The sequence below is a fragment of the Chiloscyllium plagiosum genome, chromosome 13 (genome assembly GCF_004010195.1).
Source record: "Chiloscyllium plagiosum isolate BGI_BamShark_2017 chromosome 13, ASM401019v2, whole genome shotgun sequence".
Taxonomy (NCBI): Eukaryota; Metazoa; Chordata; class Chondrichthyes; order Orectolobiformes; family Hemiscylliidae; genus Chiloscyllium; species Chiloscyllium plagiosum.
The window spans coordinates 25,901,102-25,923,160 of record NC_057722.1 but is presented as its reverse complement, the minus strand read 5'-3'; the positions used below and the strand labels follow the sequence as shown (position 1 = coordinate 25,923,160).

The 22,059-nt window shown below is 37.5% G+C and overlaps 1 protein-coding gene across 1 annotated transcript in view; it reads right to left on the bottom strand.

Annotated features, from left to right (window-relative positions):
- Window positions 1–22,059, bottom strand: part of ppm1lb (protein phosphatase, Mg2+/Mn2+ dependent, 1Lb) — a 60,430-nt gene that overhangs the window by 27,076 nt on the left and 11,295 nt on the right. Inside the window, exon 3 of the mRNA XM_043702988.1 lies at window positions 12,846–13,020. Within this exon, the coding sequence (XP_043558923.1) occupies window positions 12,846–13,020 (175 nt within the window). The remainder of the gene's footprint in view (window positions 1–12,845; window positions 13,021–22,059) is intronic.

The following is a 22,059-nucleotide window of genomic DNA, read 5'->3' as shown; positions in this document are numbered from 1 at the left end:
GGTAACTACACTTATATTTATATATGTAGTTTATTGAAACATTTACCAGTTGCTTAATGTGAAGTCCATGTATGTCATGCAAATAACCAATTATCTGCCCACGTATGTCATGTAAATAATTATGTCTTTAAAGGGTCTTCAAGGCCATTATCAAGAACACATTTCCACAATTTTAATGGGTAACTGGGTGGACTCACGCTCACTGGTAAAAACTTATATATTCCTAGGTAATAAAAAGACAGTTTGACTCACTGGTGCTAATTAATCAAGGAAGCAATTAGGGAATGTGATCCTGAAATCAGTAAAAATTCTAAATGCTCATAATAAAAAGCACTTAATGTATTAGGTGTGAAAAGCACATAGCCACTGTAACAATTTACAGCATTGTGCCTGAAGACATTATCAACCAATTATTCATGAGTTGAATTTGTTTCTGTTCATTTTTATTATTTTTCTCTTCCGCTGTATCTAATCAATTAAGATTTTGTTTAACACCACATATGAGGTGGCACCTGAACAACTGCTTGTCCTACTGAACATTCATCTGCTGAGGTACTGGGAGAATTTATGATTTATTTAATATGAATATTCAAATGTTTCCTTGTCAGATTTGTAATGGTACTGTGGTTATCTTGTACAATTTCTACATGCAGTGAAAAGTTCCTTCTGGCTTGCAGCTGAATGCAAACTTTGAACAGATTTATTTTATTGCTTATGTAATTTCAAAAACTGCTTTAAAACAACATAAGAACATGATGACACTAATCTAGTGATACCCTGGTCCATCTCTGACCTTTTCCTTCCTTTACTTCATTATTTCCATTTCTGGAATTGGTTGTCCACCAATAACCAGTATAACCACTTGATTCCCACAGTTTCCTTGAAAACACCATTCCATTCTCCCAGTTTCTCCATCTCCATGGGTCTGTTCAGGTGATGCTACCGTTCAAGCAATGTCTTTCTTTTTCCTCAACCAAGGATTCCTGTCTGTGTCCCAACCATGGTTGACAGGGTTGTCAGTCAGTGATGGGCAAGTTGTTGGAGGGAATTCAAGAACAAGATCCCATTGTAATCTGAGATAACCTTCTTCACTGTCCACTACACCTCCAATTTTGGTTTCATCTCCAAACTTACTAACTACACCTCTTTTGCTCACATATAAATCATTTATATAAATGATGAAAAGTAATGGACCCAGCACTGATCCTTGTAGCACTCCACTGGTCACAGGCCTCCAGTCTGAAAAACAACCCTCCACCACCACCCTCTGTCTTCCACCTCCGAGCCAGTTCAGGTATCCAAATGGCTAGTTCTGCCTGTATTCCATGAGATCTAACCTTGTTAACCAGTCTCCCATGGGGAACCTTGTCAAACGCCTTACTGAAGTCCATATAGATCACATCTACTGCTCTGCCCTCATCAATCCTCTTTGTTACTTCTTCAAAACACTTAATCAAGTTAGTGAGACATGATTTCCCACACACAAAGCCATGTTGTCTATCCCTAATCAGTCCTTGACTTTCCAAATACCTGTATATCCTGTCCCTCAGGATTCCCTCCAACAACTTGCCCACCACCTACATCAGGCTCACTGGGCTATAGTTCCCTGGTTTGTCCTTATCACCTTGCTTAAACAGTGGCACCACATTAGCCAACTTCCTGTCTTCTAGTACCTCATCTGTGACTATCGATGATACAAATATCTCAGCAAGAGGCCCAGCAATCACTTCCCGAGCATCCAGAGCTCTCAGGTACACCTGATCAGGTGCTGGGGATTTATCCACTTTTATGCATTTCAATAAATTCAGTACTTCCTCCTCTGTAATATGGACATTTTTCAAGATATCTTCCATGTCCTTTTCCACTATAAATACTGATGCAAAATACTTGTTTAGTATCTCCCCCATCTCCTGGGCTCCTCACAAAGGCCGCCTGATCTTTCAGGGGCCCAATTCTCTCCCTCGTTACCCTTTTGTCCTTAATGTATTTGTAAACTCCCTTTGGATTCTCCTTAATTCTATTTGTCAAAACTATCTCATGTCCCCTTTTTGCCCTCCTGATTTCTCTCTTAAGTATACTCCTACTGCCTTTATACTCTAAGGATTCACTTGATCTATCCTGTCTATACCTGACATATGCTTCTTTTTTTCTAAACCAAACCCTCAATTTCTTTAGTCATCCAGCATTCCCTTTACCTACCAGCCTTCCCTTTCACCCTAACTTTTTCTGGATTCTCGTTATCTCATTTCTGAAGGCTCCTCATTTTCCAGCCGTCCCTTTACCTGTGAACATCTGCCCCAAACGGCTTTCGAAAGCTCTTGCCTAATATCTCCAATTTAGAACTTCAATTTTTAGATCAGGTCTATCCTTTTCCATCACTATTTTAAAACTAATAGAATTATGGTCACTGGTCCCAAAGTACTCCCCCACTGACACCTCCGTCACCTGCCCTGCCTTATTTCCCAAGAGTAGGTCAGGTTTTGTACTTTCTCTAGTAGGTACATCCACATACTGAATCAGAAAATTTTCTTGTACACACTTAACAAATTCCTCTCCATCTAAACCCTTAACACTATGGCAGTCCCAGTCAATGTTTGGAAACTTAAAATCCCCTACCATACCCACCCAATTATTCTTACAGATAATTGATATCTCCTTACAAATTTGTTTCTCAATTTCCCTCTGACTATTAGGGGTCTATAATACAATCCCAATAAGGCCATTATTCTTTTCTTATTTCTCACTTCCACCCAAATAACTTGCCTGCATGTACTTCCAGGAATATCCTCCCTCAGTACAACTGTAATGCTATCCCTTATCAAAAATGCCACTCCTCTTGCCTCATTTTCTGCCCTTCTTGTAGCATTTGTATCCTGGAACATTAAGCTGCTAGTCCTGTCCATCCCTGAGCCATGTTTCTGTAATTGCTATGATATCCCAGTCCCATGTTCCAAACCATGCCCTGAGTTCATCTGCCTTCCCTGTTAGGCCTCTTACATTGAAATAAATGCAGTTTAATTTATCAATCCGACCTTGTTCTCTGCTTTGTCCCTGCCTGCCCTGACCGTTGGACTCACCTTTGTTCTCAACAGTAGCAGTCTCAGATTGATCTCTTTCCTCACTATTTCCCTGGGTTCCACACCCAACCCCCACCTTATTAGTTTAAATCCTTCCGAGCAGCTCTAGCAAATCTCCCTGCTAGTATATTAGTCACCTCCAATTTAGGTGCAATCCGTCCTACTTGTACAGATCACTTCTACCCCAAAAGAGCTTCCAATGATCCAAAAATGTGAATCCTTCTTCCACACATCAGGTCCTCAGCCATGCATTCATCTGATCTATCCTCCTATTCCTACCCTCACTAGCTCTCAGCACTGGGAGTAATCCAAGTATTACTATTCTTGAGCACCTCCTTTCTAAATTCCTGCCTAAACTCCCTTCAGAATCTCAACTTTTTCCTTTTCTATGTTGTTGGTTCTAATATGTACAATGACCTTCTGCTGGGCCCTCTCCTCCTTGAGAACATTCTGCGCCCTCTCTGAGACCTTGATCTTGCCACCAGGGAAGCAATACACCATTCTGATTTTTTGCTGCTGGCCACAGAAACGTCTGTCTGTATCTCAGACTAGAGAGTCCCCTAATATAATTGGTCTCTTGGAACCCGACGTACCCCTCATTACGTTAGAATCAGTGTCAATACCAGAAACTTGGCTGTTTGTGCTACGTTCCCCTGAGATTCCATCACCCAATACATTTTCCAAAATAGCATACTTTTTTGAAATGGGGATGGCCACAGAAGACTCTTGCACAACCTGCCTACCTCTCTTACCTTTCCTGGAGTTAACCCATCTATGTGACTGTATCTGCGACTGTCCCCCCCTTCCTATAATTGCCATCCATCACATCCCCTTGCTCTCGTAAATTCCTCATTGCCTCTAACTGTCTCTCCAACCAATCCATTCGATCTGATAGGATTCGCAACCAACTGCATTTATTGCAGATATAATCCTCAGTAACCTGTAAACTCTCCCGAAACCCCCACATCTGACAAGAAGAGCATATTACTCTCCTAACGGCATGCATTTCATGAATGATTGTTTCTTTTAATTTATTGAAGACTGCAATACACTTACAGGAGTTGATAGAAGTTCATGTTTTTCCATGTGTGTGTGAGTCCTGAGATCCCATGGTGGATACTAGGTCAATGGTATTGTAAATGAAAGGCAAAAGGTGGTAGCTGGTAGGACACAGGTTGGCGTGAGTTGACATTAATTTGGCACAGGGGCTACAACGGACCAAGATGGGTAGAGGACATTAGGTGCCGTAAGTTGACATGGAGAACGTGAGGGTGAGAGCAGATGGATGTTTTATGTTTTCATTTTAATTTTGAAATTTTGAATACAGTACTGGAGCCCACAGACAGGTCACTCCTGATCTTGCTTTTACACCAGGCACCCTGTATAAGTCTTCTAAGTCACCTTCCCATATCCAGCCTGCATCGCCACACTGAAAATGTGAAGTTTGGGCAGCTATTTTTAAAGGTCAGGTTATGGAGCTGGGAACTCTCCTGTCTCTGTGCACTGATCTGGGGATGAAAATTCTGGGCTGAAGTTTGCTGTGCAATGACACTGAGCTGGACAGTTTCACCTTTTAAAAATGCACTTAAATTTTTAAAGCTTTACTTCAAAGAATAATTAATCAGCATGAGATAAAGTCAAACAATATTGCTCCACCCAAAGGAACTTTAGGCCACTTAAACGAGTCCTTATTGTATTAAATTATGTCTGCTTTAAATAGCCTAATTATTAAATTTAAATTAAACGAATTCAATATGCTCCGTCTGTCAGTGCTTTTAACATGAACATTTTCTGAAGCTGCCTTTATTCCTGTTTTTTAGGTAAATGACAGTTTCAGACACTTTCTGTAACACAATTATTTTAATCATTAACCTCTGCAAATCACAAGTGAATATTCAACAAAGCTGTTTAATGTTTTATATTTCATTCGACAATATGCACAAATATTTCACAGTGAACCATATTTATAGCTTTCATAGTTTTCATGTGGGGGAGATGATGGCATAGTGGTAATGTCTCTGGACTAGTAGTTCAGAATGCCAAGCTAATGTTCTGGGAACATGGGCTCAAATCATGTCACAGTGACCAGTGGAATGTGCATTCAATGAATAAGAAATGAATTAAAAAATAATCTCAGTAATAGTGATCAAGAATCATCGTTGATTGTCATCAAAAGCCCATCCAGTTCATTCATGTCCTTTCGGGAAGTAAATATATCATCCTTTGGTCTATATTACATGTGACTCCAGACCCACAGCAATGCAGTGGCTCTCAATTGCAATAATGAAAAGAAGGATCAGATATCTTCTATTTGAAACGGGATGGAAATTAGATACCACTACATAATTAAACACCAAGAGAATTTTGATACTTAGAAATACTTAATGGTGCACATTTAAATCATGTCTATAGCAGGGAGGTCATTATTGAAATAAAGTGTCCCCAGGAGTTTATGTGTTGAGGAAAAACTGCCTGACAACAGTTCTTGGATTTGTCAATCTGCTGTTTGTTACAGCTTTCCCCTAAGAAAAAGGTAAGAAACTTAAATAAACTTCTTAAAGTTGGAAATTCCTAGGCCCAACCTGATCAATTATTAAATTGAAAAACATCTCTCTATCTGCAGACAACAGTGTATCATCATTGTTAAAAAAAAAACTGGGAAAAATATTCCCTACCTGGAGTCTGACTTTCGATCTTCAGAATTTTGTTTTCTCTGTCTATAACTTTCAGCCATAATATTTGTGTCAAATGTTCTGTCTTATTCATGAATGAGTATGAGTGTATTCAGGGGTTTTAGAGAGGTATAGTTTAAGTTGTATAGAAATAGCTCATATTCATTTCTTTGTTCTGTGTCTTTTCTTGAAGAATAAGTTTGACTACAATGAATAGAGTGATTTTCCTTGTTAATGACAGAACCTGGTGTGAATTGCTTTTGTTCTGACCAGCTGTTTTTCAGGCCAGTTGATCATATTGTTGTTTAAACTGGATATTTACACTGTTGTGATAGCTTGTGCGACAGTGGGGCTCAATTATTGTGTACTCCTGCTTATTAAGTTGTAAGAATAGCAAATTAATTACTGCCCAAATAAACAATGAAGTATGAGATGAACACCAAAAAATCACGGCCTCCTTCTTTGAAAGTTAAAAATCACACCAACACCAGGTTATAGTCCAACAGGTTTATTTGGAAGTATTAGCTTTCAGAGCATTGCTCCTTCATCAGGTAACTATTGTGTGATTTTTGACTTTGTCCATGACAATCCAATGCCAACACTTCCAAAATCCTTCTTTTAAAGGTAGCTCCTCCAAGGCAGGATATTATAGAAGTCTGACAATATAAAGTTAATAAATGAGTTGAAATTTGTAGCAGAGATTATTGCCAATATACTGTGGAAGGTGACCTCATGTCTATGAGGTTGCCTTAAGACAGATTCTTAGGTACTTTCTTGGTGACAGTGTGTGTGTGGTAATTGCTGGAAATTCCCTGGCTGTGATTGAATAGGTAAAAGTGGAACTAAGTAAACTCACTATTAAAGTGGATGGAAAACAAACAATGTTGTAAGTAAAACGTTCCATAGAGATTGAGGAAACTGAGGAGGCATTACACATGGCATGGACGTATGTTGGAGAGGGACTGGAATGTATATTCTTTCTAATATCATTCTGGACTTTTAAAACTCTGTTCTCATGCTGACCTATTTCTTTTTATTCTGTACTTAAAGTATCTGTACCTAAGGTGGCACAGAGAAGTGACATTGCAAACTTTGCACAACACCCACTAAGTGTACATGACAATAAAGGCTATTCAATTCCATAATTCCAAATAACTCTGTTGCAGCAAATGAGGTAGTCTACAGCTAGTCTTTAAAAATAATTTCAGTGCTTTTGATCCTAGACTGTCCCACCAGTTGTGAAAAATTTCAGCTTGCTAGCTGTATGTGTTTCACTGCATACCTTATGCAACATCCCATTTGCCTAGATAATGAGCTGAGGAGCAAATGGTTGGATGAGATAACTTGGCCTAAACACTGGCAGATAGGAAGCCATCTAAGACACTTGTGATAATACTTTGACTTCATAACTGAAAATCTCAGCCAAAAGGCCGTTTGCTATATATGTGTACGAAAATGTTACATGTACATTATTATTGATTACAAAACATCTTACAGTAATTAAAGGTCTATGATGTATTGTAATAATCAATTAAATCAGCTGTAAGTACTGTGTTTTTTTATATTGTGCTTTTTAAATGGTCTGAATGAGAAAGAACTGTTTTAAAACCAGTGTTCGAAAGTGTAGCTGCAGTTTTGAAAAGCAAGTAATCTGACACCCTTGCTATGCATTGCAAAAAAGCAGTAACTGAAATTTGTGTTGCAGATGACTTGGACCCAAGATGATGTTTGGCTTCAGCTTTTTATGGCAACAAGGTGTTGATTGGTCTATGGACTTGTGATCAGTTAATGATGACAGCAACTTCTATCGGCCAACAACTTAATGATTGATTCTCAGATAACTGAACATCTTGGAGCCGGAAACAAGTCACACAGAGAGAGAAGTGCTGATTCTTCTCCAGCTCAGGTGTATTCCCTCTGTTGTCTGCCATCAAAACTAACTTTAAACCTGAAGAAAAACAGTTTATCTCTCTTAAAACAATTGCTATAAGCTGTGACTTTTAACTGATAAGACAGACTTTTTTTGAAGTTAACCAACCACTCTGTGTCTCTTAACAACCAGTGGAAGCATCTGGAAATAGATGAGCAGAAGAATCATGAGGATTGTCTCACCTACAGAACCTGGGTAAAAAGACTACTAAACTATCTTTCCCATTTTTCACCTCTGCCCATAGCCTACTTTACCTCATCTGCTTGTATGTATGTAAGAAGGAGTTTATACTTGGATTAGAGTTTTAATTAAAAGTGTTATATGCCAGTGGTTTATAACTGTTTAGCTGTTGCTAGAATCTAATTATTTGCAATAAGTAATACTTCTCATTCAATACAGAAACGTGGTTCATGTTAGCAACCTGGTTCTGAAAGTCATCTAAATAGGGCAATGTCGCAGAGTTAATTTTTTTTTTAACTTTTGCAATGACTCTGGAAATTGCAGGGTTCTATTTCCACATGCTGCATCATTGAGAGCTAACACAGCCTTAGTAGTAATCTAGTAATAATGCTGCATCTGAATGAAACATTGAAATCGAGTAAGCCTTTAGTTCGCATCATTCCCTTATTTGAATGTCGCTGCAGACAGTCCTAGCAGGTAATGACCAGAGCTCTGGCTCTGATTTCTGAGGTAACATTCAACAGAATACTTGTAAAGTCCTCTTTATTACACTCTTCCTCTACTCTTACTGTTTTCATTCATTGAGTTTGAACTTTACCGCAATTCTTCATAAGAAATTTGTTTGTAAACTATATTTGTTGAAGCAATGGAAATAAAAATTATGGAAGTGTCGAATGGAACCCCAGTCTAGGCCTGCAAAATCAAAAAATGATATTTCATGATTGATTTCAATCCACTAAACACTGTGGAATTTTTCTCTGGTCCTCAAATTTTTAACGAACTTACGCTTCCAATTTCTCAGGGGGAGTGAAGGAGGATAACAGGCCATTGTTTATGCATGTTTGGATAGGGCAGGGGGAAATGATGGTCTCCCCTTTGGGTTTGTATCTTTATTGCATTTAGGAGGTTCTGCTTTCTGCATAATTGCCTAAAAGTTTCATTTCTTTTACATGAAGGGTTTGTCTGTTTCACTAAGAGTCTCATCATGTGTATGTACAAGTGATCTCTTTTTGGAGATTTTGCTTTTTGTGTATGCGGAGATGTCATATTTTAATTACTAACATTTTTGGACTTTGTTCAATAATTACAATGTCCCTTGTTTGCTGGTTTTACCATATGTATTGAGTTTTCAGCACTAATCTCATCAAGTATATGCATTTTGAAACTAAAAAGCAAAGAAACCCAGGAGACCATTGCTTCAGTTGTATTTTTACAGATATTCCCACTGGTTGGTAAGACTCACAAGGTGGCTGGTTCACTTTTAAAAGTTTCTGACGTTTCAGTTAAAAGTCACAGCTTACAACAACTTTTTCAGAAAAGATTAACTGGTTTCTTCAGGTTTAAAGCTGGTTTTGACTACAGAGACTGGTGAGATTGCTCCTAAGCTGATGCACCCAATTTAATAAAACACTCAAACATTTAAGCATAAGAGCCAAATCAACTTTACCGTTTTGGACTACTTTTCAGACCAAATTACAAAGCTGAAAGTAATTGAAAACAAAAAATGTGATTTGTTTTTCATAAATTATGAATGAAGTAAACATCAAGAAGAATAGGCCATTCAATCCAAGCCTATACTGATGTTCAATCATTTCATGGGTCATTAGTACTTCAACTCAATTGCTTTATATACTTTGATTCTTCTCTTTATAATTTAACCTTCTACACCTCTGCCAAATCTCTGCTAAACAAAGAGAACAAAGAAAATTTACAGCCCAGGAACAGGCCCATCGACCCTCCAAGCCTGAGCCAATTCAAATCTACTGTCTAAACCTATCGCCCAATTCCTAAGCATCTGTATCCCTATGCTCCCCACCTACTCATGCATCTGTCCAAACGCATCTTAAATGAATCTACTGTGCCTACCTCTACCACCTCTGCTGGCAACGTGTTCCAGACATCCACCACCCTCTGTGTAAAGTACTTGCCCCATGTATCCCCCTTAAACTTTTGACCTCTCACCTTAAAAGCGTGACCACTCGTTATTGAATCCTTCACCCTGGGAAAAAGCTTATCTCTATCCACCCTGTCTATACCCTTCATCATTTTGTAGACCTCAATCAGGTCCCCCTCAATCTCCTTTTTTCTAATGAAAACAAACCTAACCTACTCAACCTCTCTTCATAGCTAGCACCTTCCATACCAGGCAACATCCTTGTAAACCTTTTCTGCACCGTCTCCAAAGAGTCCACATCCTTTTGGTCTGCACCGTCTCCAAAGAGTCCACATCCTTTTGGTAATGTGGCGACCAGAACTGTACACAGTATGCTAAATGTGGCCAAACCAACATCGTGTACAATTTTAACATGACCTACCAGCTCTTATACTCAATCCGATGAAGTCAAGCATACCATGCCTTCTTGACCACTCTATCCACCTGTGCAGCAACCTTCAGGGTACAATGGACCTGCACTCCCAGATCTCGCTGCTCATCAACTTTTCCCAAGGTTCTTCCATTCACTGTATAATTCACTCTAGATTAGACTTGCCAAAATGCATCACCTCACATTTTCCTGGATTGAACTCCATATATATATATATAAATATTGCTATATTTATATGGTACAATACTATTGCTTAAAAGGTGTACCACAAACACATTGGGCTGCAATCACAGTGTAAACCAGTAGAAATATCTAGTGCATCTGATGGCAGAATTAGAGCAAATTGTTTCACTAGTCTCATTAAGTCTGCCACTGAATGGTGCATACTATCCATTAATTGGAGCAACGCACTTTGGGAAGACCTGATGTGAAAGGAAAACCCATCTTCCTTTTTAATTTGCAGTGTTATAAATATCTAGTACATGTTAATATTTACAGGTAATGCCTTTCTGATAAGGTTATAGAGATTTTAATTGAAATGTTGGGTTTTAGACGTTGCCAGAAAAGCGCACAAAATGGTAGTTCAAAAGTAGAGAAATGTATATTTAATTAAGCCATAGAACAAAAGATATAAAACAGCAGGCCGGCTTTCTGAGCTGGAGAACTGGAGACATTATGTCTGCTATTGTTGCAAGATGTGCAGTCTAGAAAGAGATTTCTTTTGTCTTTGGAGTTGGTGCTAAATTAGTTCAAAAGCATTTAATGAAACATGAAAACTTGTAAAATAGACTTACTTCATCAGATCAAAGAAGAAATTGCAAGTGAGAAATAAATATGAAGATTCATTTGAGGATAGCACAAAGCAGACTACATCATCATGGTCATGGTGAAACTTAGGAAGGTTGTCTGGTTTCAATTTATCTGGTTGTTTGCTTAGATACTTAGTTGTAGTTTGGAATGGGAATGTACAGTTTCCAGCTCACTGACAGAAGACAGCTAAAGTAAATAACAGTTAGATAGATCTGTATGATAACCAGAATAAAAATCCAACTTCATAATTTACTGTGTGAAAGGCAAATGAGGCTTAATTTCAAATGAGATTTTGAGAGTTACAGTATTGGTAAGATTGCCTAGTTTGAAACTAGTAGGAGTATCTTCACTGGTTCATTGAGAGCTTTTGTAAGGAAGGCAGCAATCAGATTAGTTGGAAATATTGAAAAAACAACTAGAATTAAGGGGCAAAAGTGAGGACTGCTTTTGCCTGAAATGTCGATTTTCCTGCTCCTCGGATGCTGCCTGACCTGCTGTGCTTTTCACAGTCAAGATAAGTAAATGAAAGTTTTATCTCTGAGAAGAGCTGGAGTTGGGGAAATTTCATTAGAAGACTGTCAAATTTTCTTGAGTCCTGTAAATTAACTTTAAGACTGAAGTGTAATATTTAAGACATTTTGGTGCAAATGAGAAATAAACCTGTATGCATAATATACACAGTAATAACTTACAATACTATAATTGCTTGTCTTGTTTAATTTGTTTCATGTAAAATAAAGTTTATTTTTCTGCGAAAATCTGAGATCTTGTGGCATATAAATTGAAGGGAGACATTTCAATTTCCTGTTAAGTGTCGACATCTTCTATACATCAAACCAACAGCTCCCGAACAACTTGCTGGTTCTGATAGTGGAAGGGCTCAACAAGATATACTTGCTCTTGGACTAGCCATTATCCTTGAAAGGATTCAGTTAGTGAGGAGGCAAATGGGAATGGGACAAGCATTTACCTGCAACTGCCTGCCTTTTAAATGATAAGTTGTCAGAAATATTCTAATTCCTCTTGGTTTCATATTAAGATAAATAATAAATCTTATAACTGAGCCTTTTTGTGGCTTCAATTCATTTTTTTAAGGATCAGTTGAATGACTGCAGAATGCCCGAAGAAACTGCATGCTGTAGTCAATCAAATTACAATCTGGCAAAAGGACTAAAGTGGGTATTAACTTGTCCATTTGCAAATGCAACAATGGATCTAATGCCAGTGTTAGCAGCGTACACTGTCTGTTTTCTGGCAGCCTTTAACATTTTAGTAGGACAGTGAATGTGTGGCAGGGAATGAAGCTCCCTCTTGTGAGGAAGGACAGAACTCAACTCTTCATGATTTGCTTTTTACTTGGATGACTAGAAAAGAAAACTCACTGATAATCCATCAATTGTGGAATTAAACCATAGTAAAGAGTCAATTTCATCAGGGGATGAGGTTCCAGAAGGAAATCAGTAACAAAATGAAAGTGTATCAGTAATACACTAATATCCATTTAATATGCATTTGTATATTCGAGAAGTGAGAACATCCAGAATAATGGTGTCTGCAGCCAATGTTGTATTGTGCCACAGCTGTTCAGAAAAATAGCCATTTGAAGAAATTAATTCAACGTGATGAGTATTACAGGAGGCTCATGGTTCTGTGCACAACTGAATTATGAGCATTACCACAAGGGTCTGGAATGTATGTAATCAAACTGATTAGATTTTTAGTGATTATTTCACTTTCAGGAGTAAGCATTGTGAATACAATTACTGGCAGTAACCTGCAAGAAAGGATTACACATCAAATTATTAAAAATACCTGAATGGTATCTGAAATGTTCCAATTTCTACCTGCTTACCTGCTTCATCATAGGCAACTGAGAGTTTTTCGAGCACTTTGCGGTCTATTGCAAGAATCTGCTGTTCCAAGATTGTTTGATGTGATAACACACTATTTTCTTTATCTTTCTCGTAATCTTGAAGATGTTGTTTCAAGGCCTCGGGCAAGTGTATCTTCACATATTCTGCAGCAGACTAAATAGAAAAAGATGTGTTCAAAGCTAGATCAAACAAATATTTACTACAGCACTGAAACTATTCATGTGACCTTGCTTGTTGTCAACTTAAACAGTGAAGCATTTTAACATGTACTGATGAAAATTCCACAATTTCCCCAGTTTTTATGGGAGTTAACAGAAGATTTTCAGATCCTTGATGGATTTCAAAATCAACATGTGAACCAGAAATTATCTGCCTATATGACTTTTGTACGTACTACATTAAATATGGTTCACTAGAACTATTGATTGCAATAAGTGATTAACCCAGTCCACTGTGCAAATGAAGAGAAAGGATGAAAAGAACCATGTCTAAGAAATGGGGATCTGAAGTTTTTTCCAACATTGTGAAGTATACTTGTACCTTAGATTTGTCTACTGGATTTGAAAACAAAAGACTTGAAATTAAAGACCAAAAGATAGTTTTAAAAAGAGGCACAGAAGAATGAAGAAAATAGATCAGCAGTGCAGATGTAACAGTAATCACCGAGTTACCCACCGCAAACAAACAGTCACCTGAATAATGGTAAAGAAACTTGATGCAGAATTGGAATAGCCAATCAATCAATGACTTTCCTTATTAATGTTTGGAATGATAAATCTACTAGAAAAATGAATTGTTCTTAAAGCTAATTAATTACTTTTCTTACCAACACTTCTTAAAGTATTGGTATTTCCTATTGCCACTCAAACCATGAATAAGACCCAGAAAGAAAATGATCAGTACTTTTTGAACTTTGATGTTTCTGAAGGATGCTCAGTATGAACTGGACTGATGGATGTTCAAATAAGTGGGCATTGAAACTGTTGGAAGTTGACAGCACAGACAGATTATAATGGGTAATGGACAGATGAAGGTTGAGATATTTTGGACTGGTGGCACAAAGTAACAGAATCAAAAATATTATGTTGGAAAGAATAGTAGATGTATAATACAGTGTAGGTACTTACAGAAAACCTGATAGAATGATAACATCTTGAAATAATAGGTATGAGTTTCATCAGGGTAATGAGATCAACATAAGATCAATGCAGCTGCAGGAGGATAATGGATGTTGCTGCAGCAACCCAGCTTTATTAGGTTATCTGTGCCAAACACAAAAATTTGGCCTTTTCCCTTTAAAGAGGATTAATCAGTTTAAATTTCATTTCATAAGAATCCCTATAGTGTGAAAGCAGGCCATTTGGCCAACAAGTCCACATCAATCGTCCGAAGAGTATCTCACACAGATCCATTCCCCTACCCTATAGCTGTACACTTCACATGACTAATGCATCTAACAGACACATTCTGAAACACTATGGGCAATTTAGCATAGCCAATTCACCTAACCTACATACCTTTCGACTGGGAGAAAACCAGAGTACTCAGAGGAAAACCAGACACAAGAAGAATGTGCAAACTCCACACAGATAGTCACCCAAGGCTGGAATCAAACCCAGGTCTCTGGTGCTGTGAGGCAGTAATGCTAACCACTTGGCCACCGTGCCACCCTGTCCTTTAGTTAAATTGTACCAGATTAAGCTTGATTTTTGAAGTGATAGTCAGTTTGATAATGTTTATGACTTTATATATTGAAGTTATAGCTGCAGCAGCATTATTTTCATTACATTTGTATGGTAGTGATGCTACATTTGTCAGTTTTCTTGTGCCACCAGTCCAAACTACTCCCACAATGGAGAGGAAAGATGAAACAGCAATGTAGCATTTCTAAAGCCAATTTAATGACAAGGCCACATGAGATTGTGTTTCAATGAAATAAGCAATCTCAATCCAATTCACTCAACCTGCTTCCAGTGCTTCAGAATTACAGAAGGGCATTATCTGAACTGTCTAGAATTTTTCAGTAAGTGACAATATATACTTTCCATTCTTGATAATACAAAATGCACAGTACACAAGAGACACATTTTAAATTAGCTTTATTGCTGTGAGTTTTGGACATTATTATTTTCAAACTCAGTGGATCCATTTTACAGTTTACCTGATTTATTCTTTGTAGCAGATTCAGCAGCTGTTATCAATTCACAGCATCCTTTGACCAGAGGGAATAGATATTGTAATTCCTCTTCAGGAATTGTTTTGGTCATGTTGCCACAGTGGGAGGTACTTAATGCCCATCTTTCCTGTGCTGAACTAATAATTTAGCAGCCAAAGGTCTCTAATAACCCTCTAATCACATCGAACATTCTTCACCTCCATTGGTGAACACAAAACTGTCCAGGGAACCCTAAGATTGAAATTGAAAACTATAGTATGAATTGCCTGAGCCTTGATTTCACAGAAAGAATTTAATTCAACTCAGTACAATTTCAACTTGCCAGTGGCATTTTTGAACTTGCATGTTATTTGCAGGTGTAATCTTTGCAGAATCGGACATGAGGAATGTCAGAACAACCATGAGTCTATTCTGAGCAGGCTCCAGGGGTCAAATGGCCTAATCCTGTTCCTATATCTTATTGTTTTTATGGTCCTATCTGTGTCTCAGTGTCTGCTAGTATTTTTCTGAGTTTGGATAAGACAATGATTGAAAACAAATAACACAACTGAGGTGTAAGAGGTCAGTACAATGTGAATAACCAAGAAATTGATGTTTAAAAATAGTGGGAGCCCAAATTCACCCAGAACTATTGATATTTTCATACCTTAGTTTTGGTTCAATTACACATTAATTCACTTAATTTTAGCTGTTAAAAACTGCATTGCTTAAACAAGATCTTCGTTTGGCATCTTAAATATTTGAGGAGAAAGTGAGGTCTGCAGATGCTGGAGATCAGAGCTGAAAATGTGTTGCTGGAAAAGCGCAGCAGGTCAGGCAGCATCCAGGGAACAGGAGAATCGACGTTTCGGGCATAAGCCCGATTCTCCTGTTCCCTGGATGCTGCCTGACCTGCTGCGCTTTTCCAGCAACACATTTTCAGCTCACATCTTAAATATTTGACCCGGGAATTTGTTAAATAAGTACGTAAAAAGCATAGTGCGATTAGCTCTTAGGTATGTTGAACGAATATCCAATCAGGAAAGTACAAGAAAGTAGAAATTTGAGTTCAGTGGTAAGAGGTCAAAATGCTGCCTAACCATGTCCTGGAAATGCAGTTGTAGAGGAGATGTTTCTCTGTAAATAATACATGAAAGTTTGGTTCGTGGAAGGATTGGTTGCGAGGGTAAATACAAGATAACATCATCCACATGTTCAGGTTAAAGACAGAATTGTACTCTAAAGTGATATATGATCTCAGAGATCATCACTGTTTTTAGGTTCAGCATGTATGCACTAAGTGTTAGGAAAATGAGTCTTCGAACTAAACAATGACCTTTACGTAAGAATGGGACATTCCACAAACGTTAAGACAAAGAATAATAAGTTATCTCCAAATGTAGTAACAAAATTAATTCAGGAAACAGTCAGATTTCTCTTCCTCTACACACCACTAACTGAAAGCAGCAAAATGGGATGCCAGACGAAACACTTAGGTTTGAATAGAAGTCATAGAGTCATAGAGATTACAATGTCACCTAATAGAATAGAGATGGGTTAATTTTTTTATGTTAAGAGAATGATTTTAAATACTTGCTGAGATATTCGTATGATTGATAGTCACAAGTGAGGTGCCAAAAGACTGAAGATTGCTAACGTAATGCTACTATTTAAGAACGGTGGTAAAGAAAAGTCAGGGAACAAGACAGCAGTGAGCCTGACATTGGTGCTGGGTAAGTTGTTGGAGGGAATCCCGAGGGACAGAATTTACATGTATTTAGAAAGGCAGGGACTGATTAGAGATAGTCAACGTGCCTGTGTGCATGGGAAATTGTATCTCACTAACTTGATTGAGTTTTTTGAAAAAGTAACGAAGAGGATTGATAAGGGCAGAGTGTTCACTTAATGGTAAAGTCCTGGGCAGTGTTGCTGAACAAAGAGACCTTGGCATGCAAGTTCATATTCCCTTGAAAGTGGAGTCGCAGTTAGATAGGATACTGAAAAATGCTTGCCTTTATTGGTTAGTACATTGAGTATAGCAGTTGGGAGGTCACGTTGCGGCTGTATAGGACATTGGTTAGGCCACTTTTGGAATAGGGGGTGCAATTCCTGTCTCCCTGCTACAGGAATGATGTTGTGAAACCTGAAAGAGTTCAGAAAAGATTTACAATGATGCTACCAGCATTGGAGGTTTTAAGCTATAGAGAGAGGATGAATAGGCTGGGGCTATTTCCCTGGGGCGTTGGATAGGGCATGAAAAGGGTAAATAGACAAGTTCCTTTTCCAGTGTTGGGAAGCCCAATGAAGGTATAGGTTTAAGATGAGAGAGTAAAGATTTAAAAGGGACCTAAGGGACAACTTTTTCATGCAAAGGGTGGTCTTTGTATGGAATGAGCCGTCAGAGGAAGTGGTGGAGGCTGGTACAATAATAAAATTTAAAAGGCATGTGGATGGGTATATGAATAGGAAAGGTTTAGAGAGATATGGGCCAAATGGGACTAGTTTTATTTAGAATATGTGGTCAGCATGAACAAATTGGATCAAAGGGTCTGTTTCTATGCTGTATATCTCTATGATCTATTACACAGTTATTATTAGCTTCTCCGAAGTTTCTTGGATCATGACTAATATTCCCTCTAAGATAAATGACTTTCTCATGCAGGCTACACATAACTCCTTTTTAAGTAACGTGTGTGGGCAGCTACACAGAAGAAGTAAAGGGTACTTAAATGAATCAGCTGCGCATTACAATAAAAGAGTAGATTGATCATGACAACAGAAAACAGATATGGGATGCATAAAGTCTCAAGAGTTAGCATGTTTTGAATATTCACAATAAAAACTGAATTATTGGATGAGGGAATACAAATTTTCCAATTTTGCCTGAGGAAAAATGGGTTTCCAAAAATTAAATGCTAATAACAGCTGTATCTATTTGACAGCAGACTATAAAGCACTGAATATTCTAAAACAGAGGAGGGATTTCATATTGTACAAAGATCTAACCTTGTATAAACCAGAATGTATATTAATCTAAAATGAATCTTTTATGAGTTACCATATGGACCAGTTTAATTAATGGCTCATTGTAGTGCACTATTAGATTTGTGATTAATTCTTTGGCTCATTGCCAGTGACCTTCATACTGTTTCATGCTTGGCAACTTAGAAACAGGTAATATTTGCACATTCCAGTCTTTAAGTATCAACTTGTATGTATATACCATATGGCACTGTGGAAGAATGGTATACTCATAAGTTATATACTATATTCTCTAGTGTTTGTAATAAGGTTAAAATTGATGATCATAGAACGAGGATTGTCGTTTTGCCATTTAGGTTGACACTAATTCCTTTTTAAATACCTTTGAATCTAATCCAGTACAGTTAAATCAGATGTCAGTGCATGAATTAAAAACTAGTATAATTATGGACACTATGAATAGTCCACATTCCTAGAAAGTAAAGACTTAGAAAGAAGTGAATCTACCAGGTGTAGACTGACACAATTAATCCTTGTTTCCATTATTATTATTTCTGGCAGTGTGTTCTGATAACGACAATTATCCTGAATTCTGTAGTAAGTGCTCATTTAATAGTTGATGCTTTAAAATTCATACTGTGCAAACTGAAGAGATGAGAAACTGTCCAAAAAGACAATTGAAATCTCTCACTTTCATAGCTAGATAACTCAAACTATAAAATTATTTTTATCAGGAAAGCACAACATGTAATATGGCACAAGGTAGGAGAGTGATGGGATACTCCCCATTAGCTTGGATGACTGCAGCTCAAACAACACTCACAAAGCTGGACCCCATCCATGACAATGCATTCCAGCGACCTTAAACACTTAAATATTCTTCCATCACTGATGCAAAGTGGTGGTATAGCACACTATTTATAAAATGCACCTACAGTAACACACAAGGCTCTTTTGCTTTCCAAACTCATAACATCTAGAAAGACAAAGGCAACATATAGATGGGAACACCACCACTTGCAAGTCCCCCTCCAAGTCACTCACCATCCAGACTTGGAACTACACCATTGTTCTTTCACTGTCATTGTTCCAAAGTCTTGGAACTCCCTTCCTAACTGCACAGCAGAAAAGAAATAGCTCACCACCACCTTGTCAAGGGTAATTATGGATGAGCAATAAGTGCTGGCCTAGCCAGTAGTGCCCACATCCCATGAATGAATAAAAATAAGTTGTGTTAGGATCTGCATTCAAATCCAACTTAGCCTGAAGATGAAAGTCTTCTCTCCCTGTTAATTTTAGAATTATAGAACCATAGAATGGTTACAGCACAGAAGGAAGCATTCAATTGCTAATCCTTTGCAAAATGCTTTATTCCTCATTGTTTTGAATGGAATGTGGGCTTAATGATAAGGTCAACATTTGTTGTCTCTCCCTAATTGCCCTTGCACTGAATGATATGCCAGGATCATTTCAGAAGGCAGTTAAGAATCAACCACAGTACATAGTCTTAATTTAGTGAGCATAGACCAGTAACATAAAAACTGTCCATGATGCAATTACTCAGTGGCCACAGGTTGGTTTAGCAAATGCAATAGTATAATTTGGTGTAGGCCTCTGAATTGAGGTTAAGTAAAGAGAACTTTACTCTGCATCCAGTTGTGCTCAAAACTATCATGAAGATATTTAATGCCAATGTATGGCTGCATTAGATAGTATTCCATTCCCCAGGAATAGAATTTGCAACCTTAAAAATGTTGCTATCCCCAAGCATCATATGCATATTGTTATGACACTGGGTAAACCCTTCTCCTTAATTTAAAACCAGCAAAACAGAAAAGATTTATCCCGTGCAGTAATCTGTAAAAATCCAAATGGCCAAGAACTATTTAAAGTAAAAATTAACAACTTTATTTCTTAAAGTATAACAGAGAATAATTAATTAACCACTATTTACAATTTCTTCCTCTAACCTATCTTTTACCTTCCCTTCTATAATACTAGTCTGATAAAACTCCCAATTAAGATTTACAAAACCACACTTCTTATCTCAAAACCAGGCAGCTTTTGTGCTTTTATTCTGATCTTTATTTTCTTCTCAGGAATTTCTGTGTCACAGGTTACTGATTGAAAAGGTACTTTTAAGAGAGCTATTTTTCAAGCAGTCAGTGTACAGGTTGGGCTTGGCAGTTCTGCCCACTACTGTTCAATTTTCCCCAGTCTTATACCCCAGAGCTTCACATTGTCCATTGGGTTTTAAGATTGTCAATATACTCAATTCAAACTGGATTGGAGTTTGATATTTTAAATTAATTTAAATTGATTGGTGAATTCAAATTTGTTTTTATCTCCAGGTAATGAGCTAATCAAGCTGGTCGACCAGGTATTATATTGTTGTCTTATTGAGAACACTTGGTGCTGTGACCGGTATTTCTGCTGCTATTAACTCTCTTAAAGTACACCCACATCTTCATAACAATATTAAGACAATAACTTGTGCCACTTGTGTATTTGGTAAATATTGCCTTTCACTCACATACTTATAAAGAACAGCTTTGTTGACATTTTCTATTGTTAATAAAAGTGTTTAAAATGGCTACGTTTATTACAGGGTTAAATATGCAAAGGGACAGTGGGTGAATTGTCTCTCAATTCCCGAGGACAAATGAGAGAAACTACCATGGCAGATCATATAGCATTGGCAAATTAAAGAATTGGTGAGGAACTGATCCTCCAATTATAGGCTGTTTCTCACCTGTGCTTATTGCTGATAAGCTAATTCTCTCTCAAGTAAACCTGTACTTGGAGGAAAGGGCAAGTGTTAATGGCACTACAGTTTCTGTAGTAAAGTGAAATTAGTGACACAGAATCAGGAAAGGTGGCTGTGACACTGATACAGATCTAATCCACCCGAAACATATTTTATTATTTGCCTTAAACCCATGAGTAAAATTGAATTGTGACCACAATAAATAGGACGTGGCTTTTGATTTTGTCAGGTAATAACTAATACATTTGACATGGAATAATTTGCACATCTCAAATGGAATTGAGTGCTCATGATGGCAATTCCCCTCATGATGATCCTTCAGTTTATTGTGGCCAAAACTCTTTGTTGAACTCCAGTGTGTTTAGGCATCTTTACTTGTTATTCTGTCTTTGATAGGGAATTGAAATTAATTTATCTCAGATACAAAATTTGAAAAGCCATTGGTCAGTCTGCTAATTTCGTGAAGATGTTAAACTATTGTTAAGATGCATCATCTGAAATATTAATTTAGTATATAATTGATGAGACAGATATCTATATCTTGGATTTTTTCCTGGAAACAATACTTTGCAAAGCAGTCACTGAGTACTTTCAGGAAGTGAGGGGTGTAACAAAGCTGTTGGATATAAATATAGACAGTCAGAGAGAGAATTTCCCTAGAGCAACAATCGTTGGCCTCCCTCTCTTTCTCTCAAATTGCTCACAAAGAATGCAAGTTAAAAGTCCACTGGAAGGCTTTATCATCATAAGTGGAGGATTCCAGTAAAAGTAAACTCAGCCAATGACAAGAAGAAGAAATCCCAGCAACTTGAGTGAAAAGTGACTTCAGCTGGACATTTGGGACCATCTATGATTTTTTTTCTGAATTTAACAGTTAATTTGCCAAACTATTTTTCAGAAAACACTCTGCAGAGTTTTCGTACTTTCTTTCTGGACTTAGAGTGTGGTATTTTATGACAAGTTTAGTATATATTTGCACAGTTTAAACCATTTAATAATATTTACATCTTTGCTTGAGTAAATTTTATTTGGATACACTAGTCCTTTATTTGTCACTTAATTAATCTAGCAGACTTATAAACTCATAGAGATATAGAGCACAGAAAAAGACCCATTGATCCAACTCGTCCATGCTGAACAGATATCCTAAATAAATCTAGTCCCAGGCTTGTTTCTAATACTGTGCCTCACATATTCTGCTTTGTCTTACAGCTAGTAGGCAGTATACCCTTAAGAGGCATGCTTATGATATCAACACTGGACCTGAGGGTATAAAGGTCTCTGATTC